This window comes from Macaca nemestrina, chromosome 12, assembly GCF_043159975.1.
Source record: "Macaca nemestrina isolate mMacNem1 chromosome 12, mMacNem.hap1, whole genome shotgun sequence".
Taxonomy (NCBI): Eukaryota; Metazoa; Chordata; class Mammalia; order Primates; family Cercopithecidae; genus Macaca; species Macaca nemestrina.
The window spans coordinates 15,864,284-15,882,916 of record NC_092136.1 but is presented as its reverse complement, the minus strand read 5'-3'; the positions used below and the strand labels follow the sequence as shown (position 1 = coordinate 15,882,916).

At 48.7% G+C, this 18,633-nt stretch overlaps 1 protein-coding gene across 2 annotated transcripts; it reads right to left on the bottom strand.

Moving 5' to 3' along the window:
• Positions 1-864: 864 nt before the first annotated feature.
• LOC105496063 (ubiquitin conjugating enzyme E2 L6) lies at positions 865-18,235 on the bottom strand. 2 transcript variants are annotated; one of them, XM_071074582.1, is made up of 4 exons: positions 18,151-18,235; positions 9,934-10,029; positions 3,655-3,841; positions 865-1,719 (listed from the first exon to the last, which is right to left on the bottom strand). In XM_071074582.1, exons 3-4 carry the CDS (start codon positions 3,764-3,766, stop codon positions 1,568-1,570), a joined length of 264 nt encoding a protein of 87 aa, XP_070930683.1. In that variant the 5' UTR covers positions 3,767-3,841; positions 9,934-10,029; positions 18,151-18,235; the 3' UTR covers positions 865-1,567. The 2 variants fall into 2 exon arrangements, with proteins under 2 accessions (XP_070930683.1, XP_011764401.1); XM_011766099.3 differs by lacking the exon at positions 18,151-18,235 and adding an exon at positions 17,895-18,042.
• Positions 18,236-18,633: the final 398 nt, after the last annotated feature.

The window sequence follows — 18,633 nt, the reverse complement described above, 5'->3', positions numbered from 1 at the left end:
ATCACCCCATATTCTGTCTCTGAAAAGCCAGCAGTATTCCAGGAGCTTACAACAATTGCAACCAGAAAGTTCTTCCTCTGGGTTAAGTTAATCCCTCTATCTGGCTGAAGTTTTGGCTTGTTTTTGCTTTTCCATTGCTCATGAGATACAAACTCCTGAGCTGATTACAATTTCCTGCTAACTATCCAGTCTGGTTTTATCAGCCATTTGGGGCATATGTGCTGATAAAAGCAGCTCATGAAAAATACAGAAAACAAAACACATCCCAGCCACAACCCTGGCTCACCTGCAGGGGTGTGGATTGGCAGAGTGGACCCCAGCAATCCACTGAAGTGCTCTGTGCCTCAATTGCCTCATCTTTAAAATGGGGATGTTGGCTGGGCGTGGTGGCTCACACCTGTAATCCCAGCACTTTGGGAGGCCAAAACAGGTGGATCACCTGAGGTCAGGAGTTCGAGACCAGCCTGGCCAATATGGTGAAACCCCATCTTTACTAAAATTACAAAAATTAGCCAGTTGTGGTGGTGGGCATCTGTAATCCCAGCTACTCAAGAGACTGAGGCAGGAGAATCGCTTGAATTCAGGAGGCGGAGGTTGCAGTGAGCCGAGATCACACTGCTGCACTCTAGCCTGGGTGACGGAGTGAGACTCTCTCAAATAAAAAAAATAAAATGGGGACGTCATCCCTGTGTACCTTCTGAAAGCACCTCTGTCCGAGGATGGCCTATTTTTCCATAGCCAACATTCCTTTTGATGTTTGGGGAACATCCAGGGGAAGCAAGGTCAGAAATTTATGCTTAAATCCCTAGTCCTCTCTGGTCCTGATGAAACTACCCCATCGCCTCATCAAAGACTCAGCTGCACTCCAGAATTCATCTTTGACTTTAATGGCTTAAGCAAGATCATGGTTTCTGTGGCTCCCCCTGGACTGGATGCTGGAGGACACACACTTCACAGTCTGAGGCCTGGTCCCAGGAACTGGCAATCTAACAGGATGGCAAGTGGTTTTGAAACATACAGATTTTCAGGATGGAAGTCTGATTTTTCAGATTGTGACTCATCCGTGGAAAATAAACGGTTTAGCACCTAAATCTGTAGATTCCCATCAGTGGCTTTGCTGACTCAGGTGTAAATAGGGTACCCTCCATATGTCTCCCACCCATACGCTCCACTGTCCCCAGGCCCTCAGTGCCTGAGCTCTAGGGGGATTCGAGTTGGCTGCTGGGCTCATTTCCTGCAAGCGGGCCGGCGAGATGACCTGTCTCTCTAAGATGGAGAGCTGGAGAACTGGCCTGTAACTCTGCAAACTTAAACTCCCTTGGCTCTGGGGGATGCAAAGGCTGTGGGAAGGGTGTACCTGTGGCCAGGTGAACCCGGGAGTGAGTCCACACACAACACACACACTCACAGCTCCCTTCCCTCTACCCCACACACACAAACGAATGACTAACAACCTAAGAAAGAAAAAATGAGTGGGGAATGGGCCATAGGGGGCTCTGGCCTCAGTCCATGAGGTGTGTCCATCCACCATGCCAAGGATCCAGTGCACAGAGGGTCAGAACATGAGTTAGGAGGGCCGGTCCACTCCATATTGGAGGGTGAACTCTTCAGCATTCTTTCTGAACAGCTCCGGATTCTCTGTCAGCAGGTCAGCGAGGTCCACCCGCAGGGGCTCCCTGATATTCGGTCTATTCACCAGCACATTCAGGGCCTCCAGGACTGGGGAGAGACAGGCCAGGACATCAGGGCAGAGGGAAGGGGGTCACGGCTGCCCACTCCCAATGCCTTGACACTCCACACCCACTCCTTGGAGGAAAGGTTCCATCTCTTAGGCTGACTCTATGACCGGATCAAACACCCCGCTCATTCTTGGTTGGTGACACCCAAGACCTTGACTGATGACATCAGTGGTTTTCAAACAACTACATTCCATGGCTTCAGAGAAGCTCTTCATCATGGGAGCCACTGAAATAAGTGAAGTTTCTGGGTCTTATCCCCATTTCAACAAAAACTACTCTGTTTTCTTCCATTATATTGATAATCCAAATAAACTTTTCCTTGGGCAAAAGGGGTCTAAGGCTAAAGACTGAAAACCACCATGGCCCCCTGGCTCTTCATCTTTCACAGATGCCTTTGGGAACCTGGTGAAGGTAGCAGCCCATCTCCTGAGACAGACGCACACTCCACGTGCAAAACAGATAGTTCCCAGACCCCTTGAAGCTCATCCAAGGACCACTCCTCTCCCTGCTCCCACTCCCACCAAGCAAAGGACTTTTGTTTCCTGAGTTAAAAACTCCTGAGGTGGTCCAGGTAGAGGATTGCACACTGACTCAGTCACAGGCTCTAGAGCTGCATTGTTCAATATGGTAACCATTAGCCACAGGCAGGCATCTAAATTTAAATGAATCAAAATCAGGCTGGGCACGGTGGCTCACACCTGTGATCCCAGCACTTTGGGAGGCCAAGATGGGTGGATGGCTTGAACTCATGAGTTTGAGACCAGCCTGGGCAACATAGCAAAACCTGGTCTCTACAAAACATACAAAAATGAGCCAGGTGTAGTGGCATGCTCCTGTAGTCCCAGTTACTCGGGAGGCTGAGGTGGGAGGATGGCTTGAGCCCAGGAGGTAGAGGTTGCAGTGAGCCAAGATCGCACCACTGAACTAACTGCCTGGGCAATAGAGACAGACCGTGTCTCAAAAGAAAAGAAAAAAAAAATTAAAATTAAGTACCATTAAGAATTGAGTTCCAGCCAGGCGCAGTGACTCACACCTGTAATCCCAGCACTCTGGGAGGCCAAGATAGGCGGATCGCCTGAGGTCAGGAGTTCGAGACCAGCCTGGCTAACATGACAAAATCCCTCTCTACTAAAAACACAAAATTAGCTGGATGTGGTGGCACACACCTGTAATTCCAGCTACTCAAGAAGCTGAGGCCAGAGAATCGCCTGAACCTGGGAGGCAGAGGTTGCAGTGAGCCGAGATCGCACCACTGCACCCCGGCCTAGGCGACAGAGCGAGACTCCGTCTTAAAAAAGGAAAAGAACTGAGTTCCTCAGTTGCAACAGTCACATGTGGCTCGCGACTCAGCCAAGTGCTGCCGTTTGCCATCTGTATGACCTTAGGCAACCACTTCGCCTCTCACATGCCTCAAATGTCCGGGTCTATTCAACAAGGCTAACGACAACACTACCTCACGGGGTGGTGGAGGAAATGAAAATGAAGTCCGCATGTGATGTTCTCAGCACAGCGCTGAAAGTGCTCAGTCAAGTGACAGCTATTCTCATTATGAGGCCAGTTCCCTCCACTGTCATTTAGGACACCGAGTCCCAGAAAGGAACGAAAACTTGCCCAAAGTCCACAGAGGGAACAGCGGGCTTTCTTATCCCGAGCCCTTCCCTGTACAGCCAGGCTGCCTCTCTCGTGAACCACAGCAATGTTCCTCTGTCACAACTGCCCAGGTACAGGAACAGAGGCAGGAGGAGGTCAGTCTGTCCAGGAAGCATCCCTTCTATCTCACAGTAAGTTCAGCCAAGACTCACAATTTTCACCTCCTCTCTTCGGGGCTTTTCAAGCTCAGAATAAGTCTGTGAAACCCCCTTCCAGTAATCTCTACCCAGTATCAGTCCCTCCTCCGGGTAAAGCCCAGCCCCACCTTGGCAAGTCTTGGTGCAAGGCTTCCAGTTCTCACTGCTGATGATGGGCAGGCAAACATGTCCGCTCTCGTCCACGTTGGGGTGGTAGATCTTGGTTGTGAATTTGATCATGGGAGGCCTGAACGGATACTCAGGCGGGAAGCTGATGCACAGGTTGAAGGCTTTGAGGTGGTAGGGAGGTTGGTCCTGTGCAGAGAGAAAAGGGGTCAAGCTCCGGTCTGGTTTTCTTCCCTTCCTGCCCCCATCCCAGGGTCCTAGGCATCCTCTGCTTCACTCCCAGGGGGACACATGAGCCAGGATACGCACAGCACCTGCATTCATTTGACAACTGAGTCATGGATTAGTGAAAATGTGAAATCACCAAAGGGCACTGGCCTGGGAGGCAGAGAAGTCTGATCCAGGCTTTTGCTGTGTGACCACGGTTGAGCCACTTCCCACCTCTAGGCCTCAGTTTCCTCATTTGTAAAGTGGATAAAGATGGACTAGATGAGCTCTAAGGACCATCTCAGCTTTCATGGATTTCTGAGATTATGGAAGAAAAGGATGGAACATCCTTTCTTAGAACATTAGAATGGGGGTGAGGAAATGGAGAAAATGAGGAAATCCTAAGAACTCAGGAACTTAGGAAAATACAAAGGTGCAGCTGCAGTGGAAAACAGTATGGCCATTTCTCCAAAGATTAGACACTGAATTACCATATGATCCAGCAGTTCTACTTCTGGGTAGATACCCAAAGAACTGAAAACAAACAGGTATTTGTATACCAATGTTTCTAGCAGCCAAAAGGTGAAAGCAAACCAAGTGGATCAATCAACAAAACGTGGCATATACACACAATGGAGTATTATTTAGCCTTAAAAGGAAAGAAATTCTGATATATGCTACAATCTGGATGAACCTTGAAGACACTATGCTCAGGGAAATAAGCTAGACAAAAAAGGACAGATATTGCAAGATACCACTGAAGTACAGCACCTAGAATAGTCAAATTCATAGAAACGAAATAGTAAAGTGGTCACCAGGTGCTGGGGAAAGAAAGGAATGGGGAGTTACTGAAGGGGTACAGAGTTTCAGTACAGGTGGACAAAAAGTTCTAGAGATGAACGATGGTGATGGTTGTGCAACCATGGTTGTTTGTTTGTTTCCTGAAGCAGGGTCTCGCTCTGTCATCCAGGCTGGAGTGCAGTGGCATTATCATTGCTCACTGTAATCTCAAACTTCTGGGCTCCAGTGATCCTCCCACCTCAGCCTCCTGAGTAGCTGGTACTACAGGAGCCCACCACTAAGCCTGGATAATTTTAAAAATTTTTTGATAGGGTCTCACTATGTTGCCAGGGCTGGTCTTGAACTCCTGGCCTCAAGCGATCCTTCCACCTTGGCCTCCCAAAGTGCTGGAATGACAGGCATGAGCCACCATGCCCAGCTGTAATCCTATTTAATGACACTGAACTGTATACTTAAAAACGGTTAAGATAGTAAATTGTGTTATATGTATTTTACCATAATTAAACACAAACAAACTCAGGGGCTAGAGTGACCGAGGGGTTGGGAGCTGCAAGGAGCCAAGAGAAGACCCTCTAGACTTTGAGCGACCTGAACACTTTTCTGAGCGCCTATCTGTGCTGTCCTGTGCTAAGGACTTGACATGCATTAGCCTGGGCAACAGAGTATGCGGGTCACACAGACTCCGGAGCCACCATGCCTGGGTGTGACTCGGCTCTGACACTCACTAGCAATGTGATCTTGAGCAAGTAACTTCACCTCTCCATGCTTCCATATGACAATAATAATAGACTTCTTCATAAGGCATATGTGAGGATGAGATGATTTAATTTATGCCAAGGATTTAGAACAGCGCCTGGCACATGGCAAGTACTACATATGTGTCAGTTACTACAATAGGTATAAAAACAATTATCAGCGTCTCTATTTACAGAGGAGAAAACTCAAGTTCAGTGTATGTAAGTAACTCACCTAGGACCACAGCAGCCTTGCAGGGATGGGAACCCGGCACTGTCAACCCTACACCTTTACACAAGATGACTACTCACAGCCCTAGGAGGGAGAAACCCCAGAACCTGGGTGACCCCAGTGCAGAACAAAGGGGACTTCCGGTTGGTTCCAAATTACCAAATCTTTTCAGAGCCTTTGTTATTGAAAAGACAGAGCAAAGACAGCAAGAATGGCATATGTGGTTAAGCAGAGAGTCAAGATTTTCAGAGCTCCTCCTCCTTAATAGGCAAAACAGAAATCATGGTGACCTCGAGCACACTGAGATGAGAGATGGAGTAACTAGGCCGGGCGCGGTGGCTCATGCCTGTAATCCCAGCACTTTGGGAGTGCAAGGTGGGTGGATCACCTGAGGTCGGGAGTTCGAGACCAGCCTGACCAACATGGAGAAACCCTGTCTCTACTAAAAATACAAAATTAGCTGCACATGGTGGCGTGTGCCTATAATACCCGCTACACGGGAGGCGGAGGCAGGAACTGAGAAGTGGAAGTTGAACCTGGGAGGCCGACGTTGTGAGCAGAGATCACAGCCCTGCATTCCAGCCTGGGCAATAAGAACAAAACTCCATCTCAAAAAAAAAAAAAAAAAAAAAAGATAGAGTATAAAAGAGTAGGAAGATAAAGAGAAAATATCTCACCTTTTATGGTCTCAAGAAGAAAAGGCTGGGCCTATCAGTCAGAGAAGGCCTATGGCTGAGGCCTCAGAGCAGGATGGGAGGGTGCTGTGGTTGGATGTTTGTCTCCTCAAATCTCAGGTTGAAATTTTATCCCCAAGACCGGTGCGGTGGTGGCTCATGCCTGTAATCCTAGCACTTTGGGAAGCTGAGGCAGGTGGATTGCCTGGGCTCAGGAGTTCGAGATCAGCCTGGGCAACATGATGAAATCCCGTCTCCACTAAAATACAAAAAAGTAGCTGGGCGTGGTAGCATGCGCCTGTAGTCCCAGCTGCTCAGGAGGCTGAGGCATGAGAATTGCTTGAACCTGGGAGGCAGAGGTTGCAGTTTGAGTCTCACTCTGCACTCCAGAGTGATCTCCAGTGTTGGAGGTGGGGCCTAGTAGGAGGTGTATGGGTCCTGGGGGCAGATCCCTCATGAATGGCTCAGTGCCATCCTCACAGTAATAAGAGAGTTCTTACTCTATTACTTACTGAAAAAGCTGGTTGTTTAGAAGATCCTGGCACCTGCTCTCTCTCTCTCTCTCTCTCTCTCTCTCTCTCTCTCTCTCACTCTTGCCATGTGATCTGTACATGTGGCTCCCATTTGCCTTCCACCATGAGTGGAAGCTTCCTGAGGCCTCACCAGAAGCAGATGCTGGTGCCATGCTTCTTCTTTTTTTTTTTTTTGAGATGGAGTTTCATTCTCGTTGCCCAGGCTGGAGTGCAATGGCATGATCTCAGCTCACCACAACCTCTGCCTCCGGGTGCAAGCGATTCTCCTGCCTCAGCCTCCTAACTAGGTGGGATTACAGGCATGCACCACCATGGCTGGCTAATTTTGTATTTTTTGTAGAGACGGGGTTTCTCCATGTTGGTCAGGCTGGTCTTGAACTCCTGGCCTCAGGTGATCCACCTGCCTCGGCCTCCCAAAGTGCTGGGATTTTGGGATGAGCCACTGCACCTGGCGCCATGCTTCTTGTACAGCCTGCAGAAGCTTGACCCAAATAAACCTTTCTCTATATATTATGCAGCCTTAGGTATTCCTTTACAGCAACACAAATGGACTAAGACAGGGGTATCAGTGTGTCCTGCCTGAAAGGGCTTCTTTCTGGGCTTTGTAGGTCTTAACAGAGGAAGGAGGTAGCAGAGTCATGGAGCTGAGAGCTCTGGGGACCTGTCCCAGCTCTGCCTCAGGCTTGCTGTGTGACTAAGCTTTCTCTGAGGATAAGTTTCCGTGTTTGTAAAATGAAGAAGTTGGACCAGAGGATTCCATACTGTATCTTACAGTCAATTGAGAAAGTCCTACTACCTTCTAAGTTCTAGGTTAAATAAAGTATTCTGCTACTTTTTGTTGTTGCTTTTTTGAGACAGAGTTTCACTCTTGTCATCCAGGCTGGAGTGCGATGGCCCATTCTCAGCTCACTGCAACCTCCGCCTCCCAGGTTCAAGAGATTCTCATGCCTCAGCCTCCTGAGTAGCTGGGATTATAGGTGCCCACAACCATGCCCAGCTAATTTTTGTATTTTTACTAGAGACAAGGTTTAGCCATGTTGGCCAGGCTGGTCTCAAACTTCTGACCCCTGGTGATCCACCCACCTCAGCCTCTCAAAGTGCTGGGATTACAGGTGTGAGTCACCGTGCCCAGCCTGCTACTTTTTAAAAAATTTTGAAAACTATTCGTTTTTCATGGAGTGGTTAAAAGAGAAGACCTTGGAGTCTGCTGAATTCCACTCCTGCTACCTTACTCTGAGTGACCACAGACCAGTTCCTTAACCTCCTTGGTTTCTATCTCCGCAATTTTAAGAGGAAGACAACCTTCCTCATTGGACGGTTGAGAAGATTCAATATGACCTCATATGTCGTGTGCTTAAAACAGCACTTGGTCCACAGGAGACTCTCAAGGAATGAGAATTCTTACTATCAGCTTCAAAAGGCTCATCGAGCTGAAACCTTTCATGACCAAGATGTGACAAGTGGGGCCACTTTGGTGAACACATAAACTGAGACCGAGTCTTTGAGGAGGAATTTCCCTGCTATTCCAAAAGACTTTTCCTGGTTCTCCTTCCTCTGACAGTCAACCATCCCCTCCTTTATGGCCTCACCAGGAACCTTCAGGTTAGCTGATGACTTACATCAAGCTTTGGTTCTCCAGTTCTGGGATTCCTCCCAAGTATCATGTTTCTTCAGGACACCTATATGGGTGGAAGGTCTGTGGCCAGTTCCTGGGGCACACTTAACCACCTTGGTCTTGCCAACCATTGAGGTCCTCTGATTTCATAGTATTCTGCTAAACGAGACCTTTCCTAGGTTTTCCTATCACCCCCGCTTTACTTTCATCATCTCAAAGTTGGTCTCCTTGGAGATATAATCAGTTCCTGGAGCTCCTTTGAGCATCTTCTCCTGGCACCTGAGGTCTAGAACAGGTGTGCTCACTCTAAGCCAGGTAAGTGGATCGCTTCAACACAGTAATCCAAGGGACTTGACAGATTCCTACGGTGACCTGACTCAGGCCTTTCTCTACTTTTCTGGACTACAGTTTAGTTTAAAGAGAAGATGACACAACCTAGGCCATTGCATTGTCAATAAAAAGTAAACCCTGCTGGGTGCGGTGGCTCACACCTGTAATCCCAGCACTTTGGGAGGCCGAGGTGGGCAGATCACTTGAGGCCAGGAGTTTGAGACCAGCCTGGCCAACATGGCAAAACCCTGTCTCCACTAAAAATACAAAAATTAGCCAGGCATAGTGACACGTGCCTGTAGTCGCAGCTACTCAGGAGGCTGAGGCAGGAGAATCGCTTGAACCCGGGAAGTGGAAGTTGCAGGGAACCAACATCGTACCACTGCACTCCAGCCTGGGTGACACAGTGAGACTCTGTCTCAAAAAAAAAAAAAAAAAAAAAGTCCAAATCCTAAATAATAAGATGAATTATTCCCTTGACATTCCAAAGAGCTTTGACTAACCAAAAGTTCAATGTCTTCAATTTTATTTCCAAGTAACGAAAAGTGTAGATTAATTTCTCAAAGTATCTTTAGTCACTAATAATCGGATGAAAAAAAGAGAGATCTGCACTCTGATAACTATTTTGGAATACTGCTTTCAGAGAGACTTTATCAAAAAAATACCAAATAATAAACAGAGAAAAATAAGAACAGTAGAAATGAGCATTTGTGTTTTCATATGTAACAATTTTCTGAAATAAGACTAAAGAAAAACAAAATACAATTTAAGTTCGCGGGAGCAAATTCTACCAATGGTGGGAGCCTGGAAGTTTATCCCTACCCCTTGACAAAGGTCCAAGAGATCTTTATTTCTTCTTCTTTTTGATGCTGTTTGTCTCCTGAAGTTCTGTGGTGGGCTTGGTGGCTACTGATTTAAGGAAGGGGTCTCCTACTAAGTCCAAAAGTCCTTTGGCATCTTTATCGGAAGATGAACCTCAGAAGTATCTGGATCTCAGAAGCAATCAGTTCAGAGAGAGGACCCCTCCAGCAATGATGACGTCCAGTAAAAGGATCCCAAGGCAGGGAAAATTCTTGCCTAGTCCTAACCCTCCCTGCCCATGTCCCTGGCCTAAGCTGTCCCCAATCCAAAGCCACAGTCCCCATGGATACTCACAGGTAGGAGGAGAGCGTGCCACACCAGGACATTGGCATCACTGCTGGACAGGTTCCGCAGGTATGGGGGAGGCTTCTTCTGAAGATCCTCCAGCTCCTGCAGGGGACACAAGTTGAGTGGGCAGTTGACCTAGTCCTCCCTATTTCAGCCCCCTCCCCCTGTCCCAGCAGCAAGCTGTCCCAAGTCCAAAACTGGCCATCTTAGGGGCAGAAGCCGGTAAAGTCAGAGCCTGCATTTACTGAGCACTTAGTATGTATCAGGCACAGTGTTGGAACTTTTTCTTTTTTCTTTTTTTTTTTTGAGATGGAGTCTCGCTCTGTCGCTGAGGCTGGAGTAGAGTGGCACAATCTCGGCTCACAGCAACCTCCTCCTCCCAGGTTCACGCCATTCTCCTGTCTCAGCCTCCTGAGTAGCTGGGACTACAGGCGCGCACCATCACGCCTGGCTAATTTTTTATATTTTTAGTAGCGACGGGGTTTCACCATGTTAGCCAGGATGGTCTCGATCTCCTGACCTCATGATCCACCACCTCGGCCTCCCAAAGTGCTGGGATTACAGGCATGGGCCACCGCGCCCAGCCAGTGCTGGTGCTTTAAGTGAATTTTCTAACTGTGGCCTCACCACAACTCTGGTACACCTAGGTACTCAGTGCAGGGAGAAATAGATCACTTCTCCCAGATATTAAAACTTGAGAGTAAGTGCTCTTAGGAGGCTTTTCTCTTGAAAGCAGGGTACGTAACCTCTGCTCTCTAGCCTTCTTCCTAAAAAGTCACTAGGTTCTAATTCCCTGCCTCTCTTCCTTTCTTCCTTCCATAAGCATCTACTGAACATCTACAGCAGACAGGACCCCACTGCTTCAAACTCTGCCAGATCAGGGCTGGAGAAAGGAAATGACTCCAGAAGACCACAGCAGAGAAGAACTCCAAGCAGGGAAACAAGGGGGCAAGGAGTGACTCACCTTCCCAGAACTGTGGCCCAAGCACCTGAATATCCCTTTTGAATTCTCCCAACTGCTATCACTGAGCATTCTCTACTGGCATGTAACTGAGACAGGACCCAGTCCTCAAGAATTTCAGTAGAGTAATGGACGAAACATGGATGTGATTATGTGAATGTGTATGGATATACAGTAGGGAGGGAGATGAGAGGGGAGAAAGAAGGCTTCATAGAGGGTACACTCTGTGAGCTGGGCCATGCAGAATGAGCAGGAATCCATGCAGAGAAGGGGAGAAGCACCAGGGTAGAGGGCCCAGATGGGGCAAATGTGTACAGTATGTCCTGCAGAAGGTTAATAGGTAGTACAGGAAAAGCGTTCCAAGGTCAAGTACATTTGGGAAATCTAGGCTAAAGAGATTTCTTCACTGTAGAACTTCCCTAGCCTTTAATATGCTATTGTATATGGTGATTGACCAAGATGTGGGCCCACAGCATGCAGTACTTCTTAAATGTATTTGACAAAGGAATGCTGCCCCTATTTTAGGGTCCATCTTGTGGGACTACAGGCCTTTTCTTCTTGGGGAAGATAAAAAGACACTCAAGCGCAGGTCACATTTCTCTGGAACAATGAATTGGTACAAACCAGTGGTTCTCAACCAGTGGCAATTTTATCTAATTAGCGACATTTGGTAATATCTGGGAACATTTTTCCGTTTGCACAAATTGGGAGAGTGGGTAGAGGCCAGAGATGCTGATAAACATCCTAACAAAGCATTATCAGGCCCAACAAGAGGGGAGACCGCTGACCTGCAGGGTGAGTCTCAGGCCTGATCACATTCATCACAAGCTGACTGAAGGGCCTTTGGGCCTTAGGCGAACATCAGCACTAGTACCCTGACAGTACTCCTCATAGACCCATGGTGGTGGTGGACAAGGGGAGAGACTCCCATATCTGGGGAAAGGAGAGGGAAGAGTGGGAAGGACTGTGTTCTGTGGTTTCGGTGCCAGCTTAGTTGCAGTAGAACAGAGCACCAGGTAAATTTCTAAGGTTTCCGACTGCAGGCCCTGGCCCGTGGACAGTAACTGTGGACCTGTCTGGGGCCCAGCAGCGAGCTAACTGCCCTAAAGGGAAGGACAAAAACCCTGACTGGCTTCACCACCTGCTGATTGTAGAGCCCTAGGGCCTTGAGCGAACATAGGGCATAGCCAGGTAGTGATTACAGCGGGCCTTGGGCAAAACCCAGTGTTGTGTTGGCTTCAGGCCTGACCTAGTGCAGTCCCAGTTCTAGTGACCATGGGGACGCTTGTGTCACACCTCACCCAGCTCCAGGGAGCACAGTAAGACTCCATTTGTTTGGGAGAAAGTAAGGGAAGAAAATGAGAGTCTCTACCTGGTAATCCAGAGAATTCTTCCTGATGTTATCCAAAACCACCAAGGTAGTGCCCTACAAGAGTCTGCAAGAACTACAGTGTTACTAGGCTTAGAGTGCCCCCTAATGTAGACATGGCTGCAGTGACCAAAAATTAGATCACAAGAGCCAAGCCCTTCGAATACCTAGAAAGCCTTCCCAAGAAGGATGAGTACAAACGAGCCCAGACTACAAAGACTATAATAAATACCTAACTCCTCAGTGCCCAGACACCAACAAACATCCACAAGCTTCAAGACGATCCAGGAAAACACAGCCTCACCAAACGAACTAAATAAGGCACAAGGGCCAAGTCCAGAGAAACAGAGATACGTGACCTTTCAGACACAGAAATCAAAATAGCTGTTTTGAGCAAACTCAAAGAAATTAAATATTTCCTCCACAGAGAAGGAATTCAGAATCCCATCAACAAATTTAACAAAAAAATTGAAATAATTAAAAAGAATCAAGCAGAAATTCCGGAGTCAAAAAATGCAATTGAGGCCGGGTGCAGTGGCTCACGCCTGTAATACCAGCACTTTGGGAGGCCGAGGCGGGCAGATCACCTGAGGTCAGGAGTTCAAGACCAGCCTGGCCAACATGGTGAAACCCCCATTTCTACTAAAAATACAAAAATTAGCCGGGCATGGTGGCGCATGCCTGTAATCCCAGATACTTGGGAGGCTGAGGCAGGAGAATTGGAGAGGCAGAGGTTGCAGTGAGCCGAGATCACACCATTGCACTCTAATCTGGGCAACAAGAGCGAAACTCTGTCTCAAAAAAAAAAAAAAAAGAAAGGAAAAAAATGCAATTAACATACTAAAATGCATCAGAGCCTTTTAATAGCAGAATTGATCAAGCAGAAGAATTAGAGTGTTTAAAGACAGGGTATTTGAAAATACAGTCAGATGAAGCAAAAAAATAAAAGAATAAACAAAGACTTTGGGAGGCCAAGGTTGGCGGATCACGAGGTCAGGAGATCAAGACCATTCTGGCTAACACAGTGAAACCCCATCTCTACTAAAAATACAAAAAAAAAAAAAAATTAGCTGGGCGTGGTGGTGGGCACCTGTAGTCCCAGCTACTCAGGAGGCTGAGGCAGGAGAATGGCGTGAACCCAGAAGGTGGAGCTTGCAGTGAGCCAAGATCGCTCCACTGCACTCCAGCCTGGGTGACAGAGCGAGACTCCGTCTCAAAAAAAAAAAAAAAATAAGAAGAATAAACAAAGAATGAAGTATGCCTGCAGGATCTAGACAAGGGCCTCAAAAGGGCAAATCTAAGAGTTACTGGCCTTAAATAGGAGGTAGGGAGAGAGACAGGGCTAGAAAGTTTATTGAAACGGATAGTAACAGAGAACTTCCCCAATCTAGAGAAAGATATCAATATCCAAATATGAGAAGATTATAGAACACCAAGCAGACTTAACCCAAAGAAGACTACCTCAAAGACATTTAATAATCAATCTCCCAGAGGTCAGGGATAAAGAAAGGGTCCTACCAGCAGCAAGAGAAAATAAACAACACACAGTGGAGTTCCAATATGTCTGGCAGCAGACTTTTCAGTGGAAATCTTACAGGCCAAGGGAGAGTGGTATGACATATTTAAATAAACTATGACTGAGGGAAAAAACTTCTACCATAGAATAGTGTATCCAGTGAAAATATCCGTCAAACATGAAGGAGCAATAAAGACTTTCCCAGACAAACAAAAGCTGAGAGATGTCATCAACATCAGACCTGTCCTATAAGAAATGCTAAAAAGGAGTTCTTCAATCAGAAATTTCTTTCTTTTTTTTTTTTTTTTTTTTGAGACGGAGTCTCGCTTTGTCGCCCAGGCTGGAGTGCAGTGGCAGGATCTTGGCTCACTGCAAGCTCCGCCTCCTGGGTTCACGCCATTCTCCTGCCTCAGCCTCCGAGTAGCCGGGACTACAGGCGCCCACCACCACGCCCAGCTAATTTTTTGCATTTTTAGTAGAGACAGGGTTTCACCGTGTTAGCCAGGATGGTCTCGATCTCCTGACCTCGTGATCCACCTGCCTCGGCCTCCCAAAGTGCTGGGATTACAGGCGTGAGCCCCGCGCCCGGCCTATCAATCAGAATTTTTTTTTTTTTTTTTTTTTTGAGACGGAGTCTCGCTCTGTCGCCCAGGCTGGAGTGCAGTGGCTGGATCTCAGCTCACTGCAAGCTCCGCCTCCCGGGTTCCCGCCATTCTCCTGCCTCAGCCTCCCAAGTAGCTGGGACTACAGGCGCCCGCCACCTCGCCCGGCTAGTTTTTTGTATTTTTAGTAGAGACGGGGTTTCACCGTGTTAACCAGGATGGTCTCGATCTTCTGACCTCGTGATCCGCCCGTCTCGGCCTCCCAAAGTGCTGGGATTACAGGCTTGCGCCACCGCGCCCGGCCAATCAGAAATTTTTTAAAAAATTTAATGAACAATAAAAAATCATCTGGGCCAGGCCGGGTGGCTCACATCTGTAATCCCAGCACTTTAGGAGGGTGAGGCGGGTGGATCACCTGAGGTCAGGAGTTTGAGATCAGCCTGGACAACATGGCGAAACCCCATCTCTACTAAAAATACAAAATTAGCCAGGCGTGGTGGTGCATGCCTATAATCCCAGCTACTCAGGAGTCTGAGGCAGGAGAATCACTTGAACCCGGGAGGTGGGGGTTGTGGTGAGCCGAGATTGCACTATTGCACTCCAGCCTGGGCAACAAGAGGGAAACTCTGTCTCAAACAAAAAAAAAAAAAGGAAAGAAAAAAGAAAAGAAAAGAAAAGAAATTATCTGAAGGTACAAAACTCACTGGTAATAGTAAGTGCACAGAAAAACAGATTAGGGCTGGGCACAGTGGCTACGCCTGTAATCCCAGCACTTTGGGAGGCTGAAGCCGGTGGATCACCTAAGGTCAGGAGTTCAAGACCAGCCTGGCTAACATAGTGAAACCCCATCGCTACTAAAATACAAAAATTAGCTGGGCGTGGTGGCGGGCATCTATAATCCCAGCTACTTGGGAGGCTGAGGTAGGAGAATTGTTTGAACCTGGGAGGCGGACACCAGCCTGGGCAACAAGAGTGAAACTCTGTGAAAGAAAGGAGAGGAGAGGGAGAGAAAGAAAGAGAGAAAAGAGGAAGAGAAAGAGAGGAGGAGAGAGAGAAAGAGAGAGAAGGAGAGAGAGGAGAGGAGAGAAAGAAGGAAGGAAGGCAGGAAGGAAGGAAGGAAGGAAAGAAAGAAAGAAAAAGAAAGAGAGAAAGAAAAAGAAAGAAAAGAAACAACAAGTTAAAAAGCAGAAAGACGAAGTTAAAGTGTACAGTTTGTATTAGGTTTTTGTTTTGTTTTTTTGTTTTTTTGTTTTTTGTTTTTTTTTTGAGACACTCACTCTGTCACCCAGACTAGAGCCCAGTGGCACAATCACAGCTCACTGAAGCCTCAACCTCCTGGGCTCAGGTGATCCTGCCACCTCAGCCTCCCAAGTAGCTGGGACTACAGCAGTATGCTACCATGCCCAGCTAATTTTGGTACGTTTTGTAGAGATGGCGTTTGGCTGTGTTACCCAAGCTGGTCTGGAACTCCTGGGCTCATGCAATCCACCCGTACTACCCAGGCTGGTCTCAAAACTCCTGGGCTCAAGCAATCCGCCAACCTCAGCCTCTCAAAGTGCTGATATTACAGGAATGAGACACCACACCTGGCCTTTATTAGGTTTCATTTTGCTTGTTTGTTTATGCAATCAGTGTTAACTTGTCATTAGTTTAAAATAACGGGTTATAAGATATTATTTATAAACCTTGCAGTAACCTCAAATCTAAAAACATACAACAGATACATAAGAGTTACCTGACCCAAAATGTCAGCAGTGATGATGTTGAGAAACGGAAGCTCTCCAAACCCAGTCCACAGTTGAGGAGGGGTCCTTTACCACTGGGGACCATTTGAACTTTCTCTGCCTTCTCCCCACCCCCAGCATATAATATAAACACATCCCATGCCCCCCTCCTCTCTCTCAGTCTACCTTCCATCTCTGTTCAACCAATAAGCTGCTTCTGGTGCCTCCCACCCAGAGTCAATGGGCCCTCATTTATCTTTACCCCAAACTAGAAGCACCTGTACTCCTAAGAGTTTCTCTATCATCTGTGACTGTTTGGCAAGAACAAAGCCCAAGGCTGACCAGAGAAGAACTGGAATAAACATTTCCCTGACTTTACTATAACTGGGCACACTTGGACTTTATCTATTTAGGGTGAGTTCTGCCAAAACTTTCCCAAAGCCTGAGGAAGTTGAAACCCAACTTAAAACACACAGTTCTTTCCTACTGCCTAATAGGAAATCACCTGACTAACCAGAACAGAAAATGAAAGTAGAAAGGCCATTGAAAGAGCCTGCAGGCTGGAGGCCTGTGGACCAGGCTTCATCAGTCCAGTCCCATTGTTCCTTACTGAAAGACTCTGGACAAGCAAGTTATTTTCTCTGCGCCTCAATTTCCTCATTTGTAAAATGCAGGTATATATTACTTATCTCACAGAACTGCTGTGAGAATTAGATGAAAGAACCATGTACACTGTTTGGCATGTAATGGTTCCAGTGCAGTAAATTCTGGCTCCCATCTCTCTTCCCCTTGGCTGGAAAGACCCTCTGACTCATTTTGCTGCCAACCTCCAGATTTAGGATCTAGGCCAAGCCTGCTCTGGGCGTCCCAGTCTGAGGCCATTTTCTTCTCAGAGGCTGTGGGTAGCAGGCACCCTCTTCCTCGCCTAGAGCCTGCCCTTCCACCCTGCAGACTGGAAGGGGCACTTCTGAGAGACTTGCGGTGCCATACTCACTTCACCAGGATCACCTTCCTCCCTAATCCATCTCCAAACACCCTGGGTTTTCCCACCTTCTGGAGGGAACTGCCCCCTCCGCATCCTTCCAGATCTTATTTCAAATTGTGTCCCTGATAGGAATAAAATTCAACAAGGGCCGGATTTGTGTTCATCTCTGCCCGCCCCACCCCCACCTCCTAGAACAGGGCCAGCACGTGTAGGCATTCAACACTTGTAGAACTCACGAATGCAAGCCACCTACTCCAGGAGGCCTTCCAGGTCCACCTCCGCATCTTGCCTCCAGAGAATACCCAGGGAACTTTGCCCCAAATTCTAATCAGCATTCCGTGTTTCTCAGGACTCTAGTAATACAGGCATCAAATTATGGGATGGGCCATGGGCTTATTCCAAGGCAAGGACTTCATCCTGGTCATCTGTGTTCATAACCCACCACAAGCTGTAGCAGAATGCCTGGCACCAAGATGCCAAGGACCTTTCCTGCACTGGAGATGCACCCAGTTATTATCACAAGTCTCAGGCAGGAAAAGCGAAATTGAAACCAGTTTTGGAGGAGCTAGCTCATCTTCACCACGCAAACGGCTCAAGCGGAGGCCCCCAAACCCCCAAAACTCTAGCTCTGGCCACTCTTGCAGGCCAGTCCTCCTCTGAGTAGAGCGCGGGAAGGACAGGGATTCAGCCAGCTCTGATGCCCAGACAAATAAATGAATGTGCTCGGAGAGCCGCGGAGGGGATGGAGAGAGGAGGGAATGCGGGGGGCGAGGGGAGCCAAGAGAAAGGGGTCATCCTATACGCGGTTACCTTAGCCACTCGTATGCTCGCCATCTCGGGACCGAGTGTGTGCCACTGGCGTCCTCCAGCAGGACCGAGCACCTACACGCGACACAGCGCGCCCCGCCCCGGGGGCCCCACCCCCGGCAGCCCCGCCCACCCCTCCTCCCGCTGTCGCTGCGTGGACCTCCCCGCATCCGCGCCGGCGGGGCCAGAAGGCCGCCGAGGGACAACGCGCCGGGCAACCGCCCGATCCCCGCGCGGAGGGCTCGGACCCGGGACTCACGGTCCTTGTGGGGAGACGGGGGCGGGCCTCGGGGCGCGAGGCTCTGCTGATCCCTGCCTCCCGCTGGGGGCGTCGTGCACCGGCAGGGAGCGCTCAGGGGCGCTGGGGGGCGCTCATAGGGGTTCTAGCCTTCGCTCCGCCGGCGGCCGCGCCGGGAGCTCTCCGGTCTTGGTCAGCACCCCCGCGCGCCGCCCCAGATACACACTCGCCCTGAATGAATAAGGGAGGCTCGCTGTGCGGATGCGGCTCCGTGACAGTTCTCGGTGGCCTCCACCATCAGACCTCCGCCCTGAGCCCCTGCCCCAGCGAGCTTCCGCAGCCGCCGAGCCTGCCGCCTTCCCTCCATGGGCCCAGCGCTCCTTCTCCGAAACTGCGTGAGGGACGGCGTAGACCTGTGTCCTCCGAGCACCGCTGCCCGGCGGTCGGGAATCCTTTATGCTGTCCGGCGTTCGGCGCGGGCTGCAACGTTTCTCCCAGTGGCTT

Bases quoted from the DNA above. Each gene is read 5' to 3' on its own strand.
- LOC105496063 (XM_011766099.3), bottom strand. From the start codon at position 17,918: ATGGCGAGCATACGAGTGGCTAAG. The intron at 3,842-9,933 runs GTGAGTATCCAT...CTCTCTGCACAG, and splicing joins GGCACGCTCTCCTCCTACCT to GACCAACCTCCCTACCACCT. The intron at 1,720-3,654 runs GTGGGGCTGGGC...GTCTCTCCCCAG, and splicing joins TTGCACCAAGACTTGCCAAG to TCCTGGAGGCCCTGAATGTG.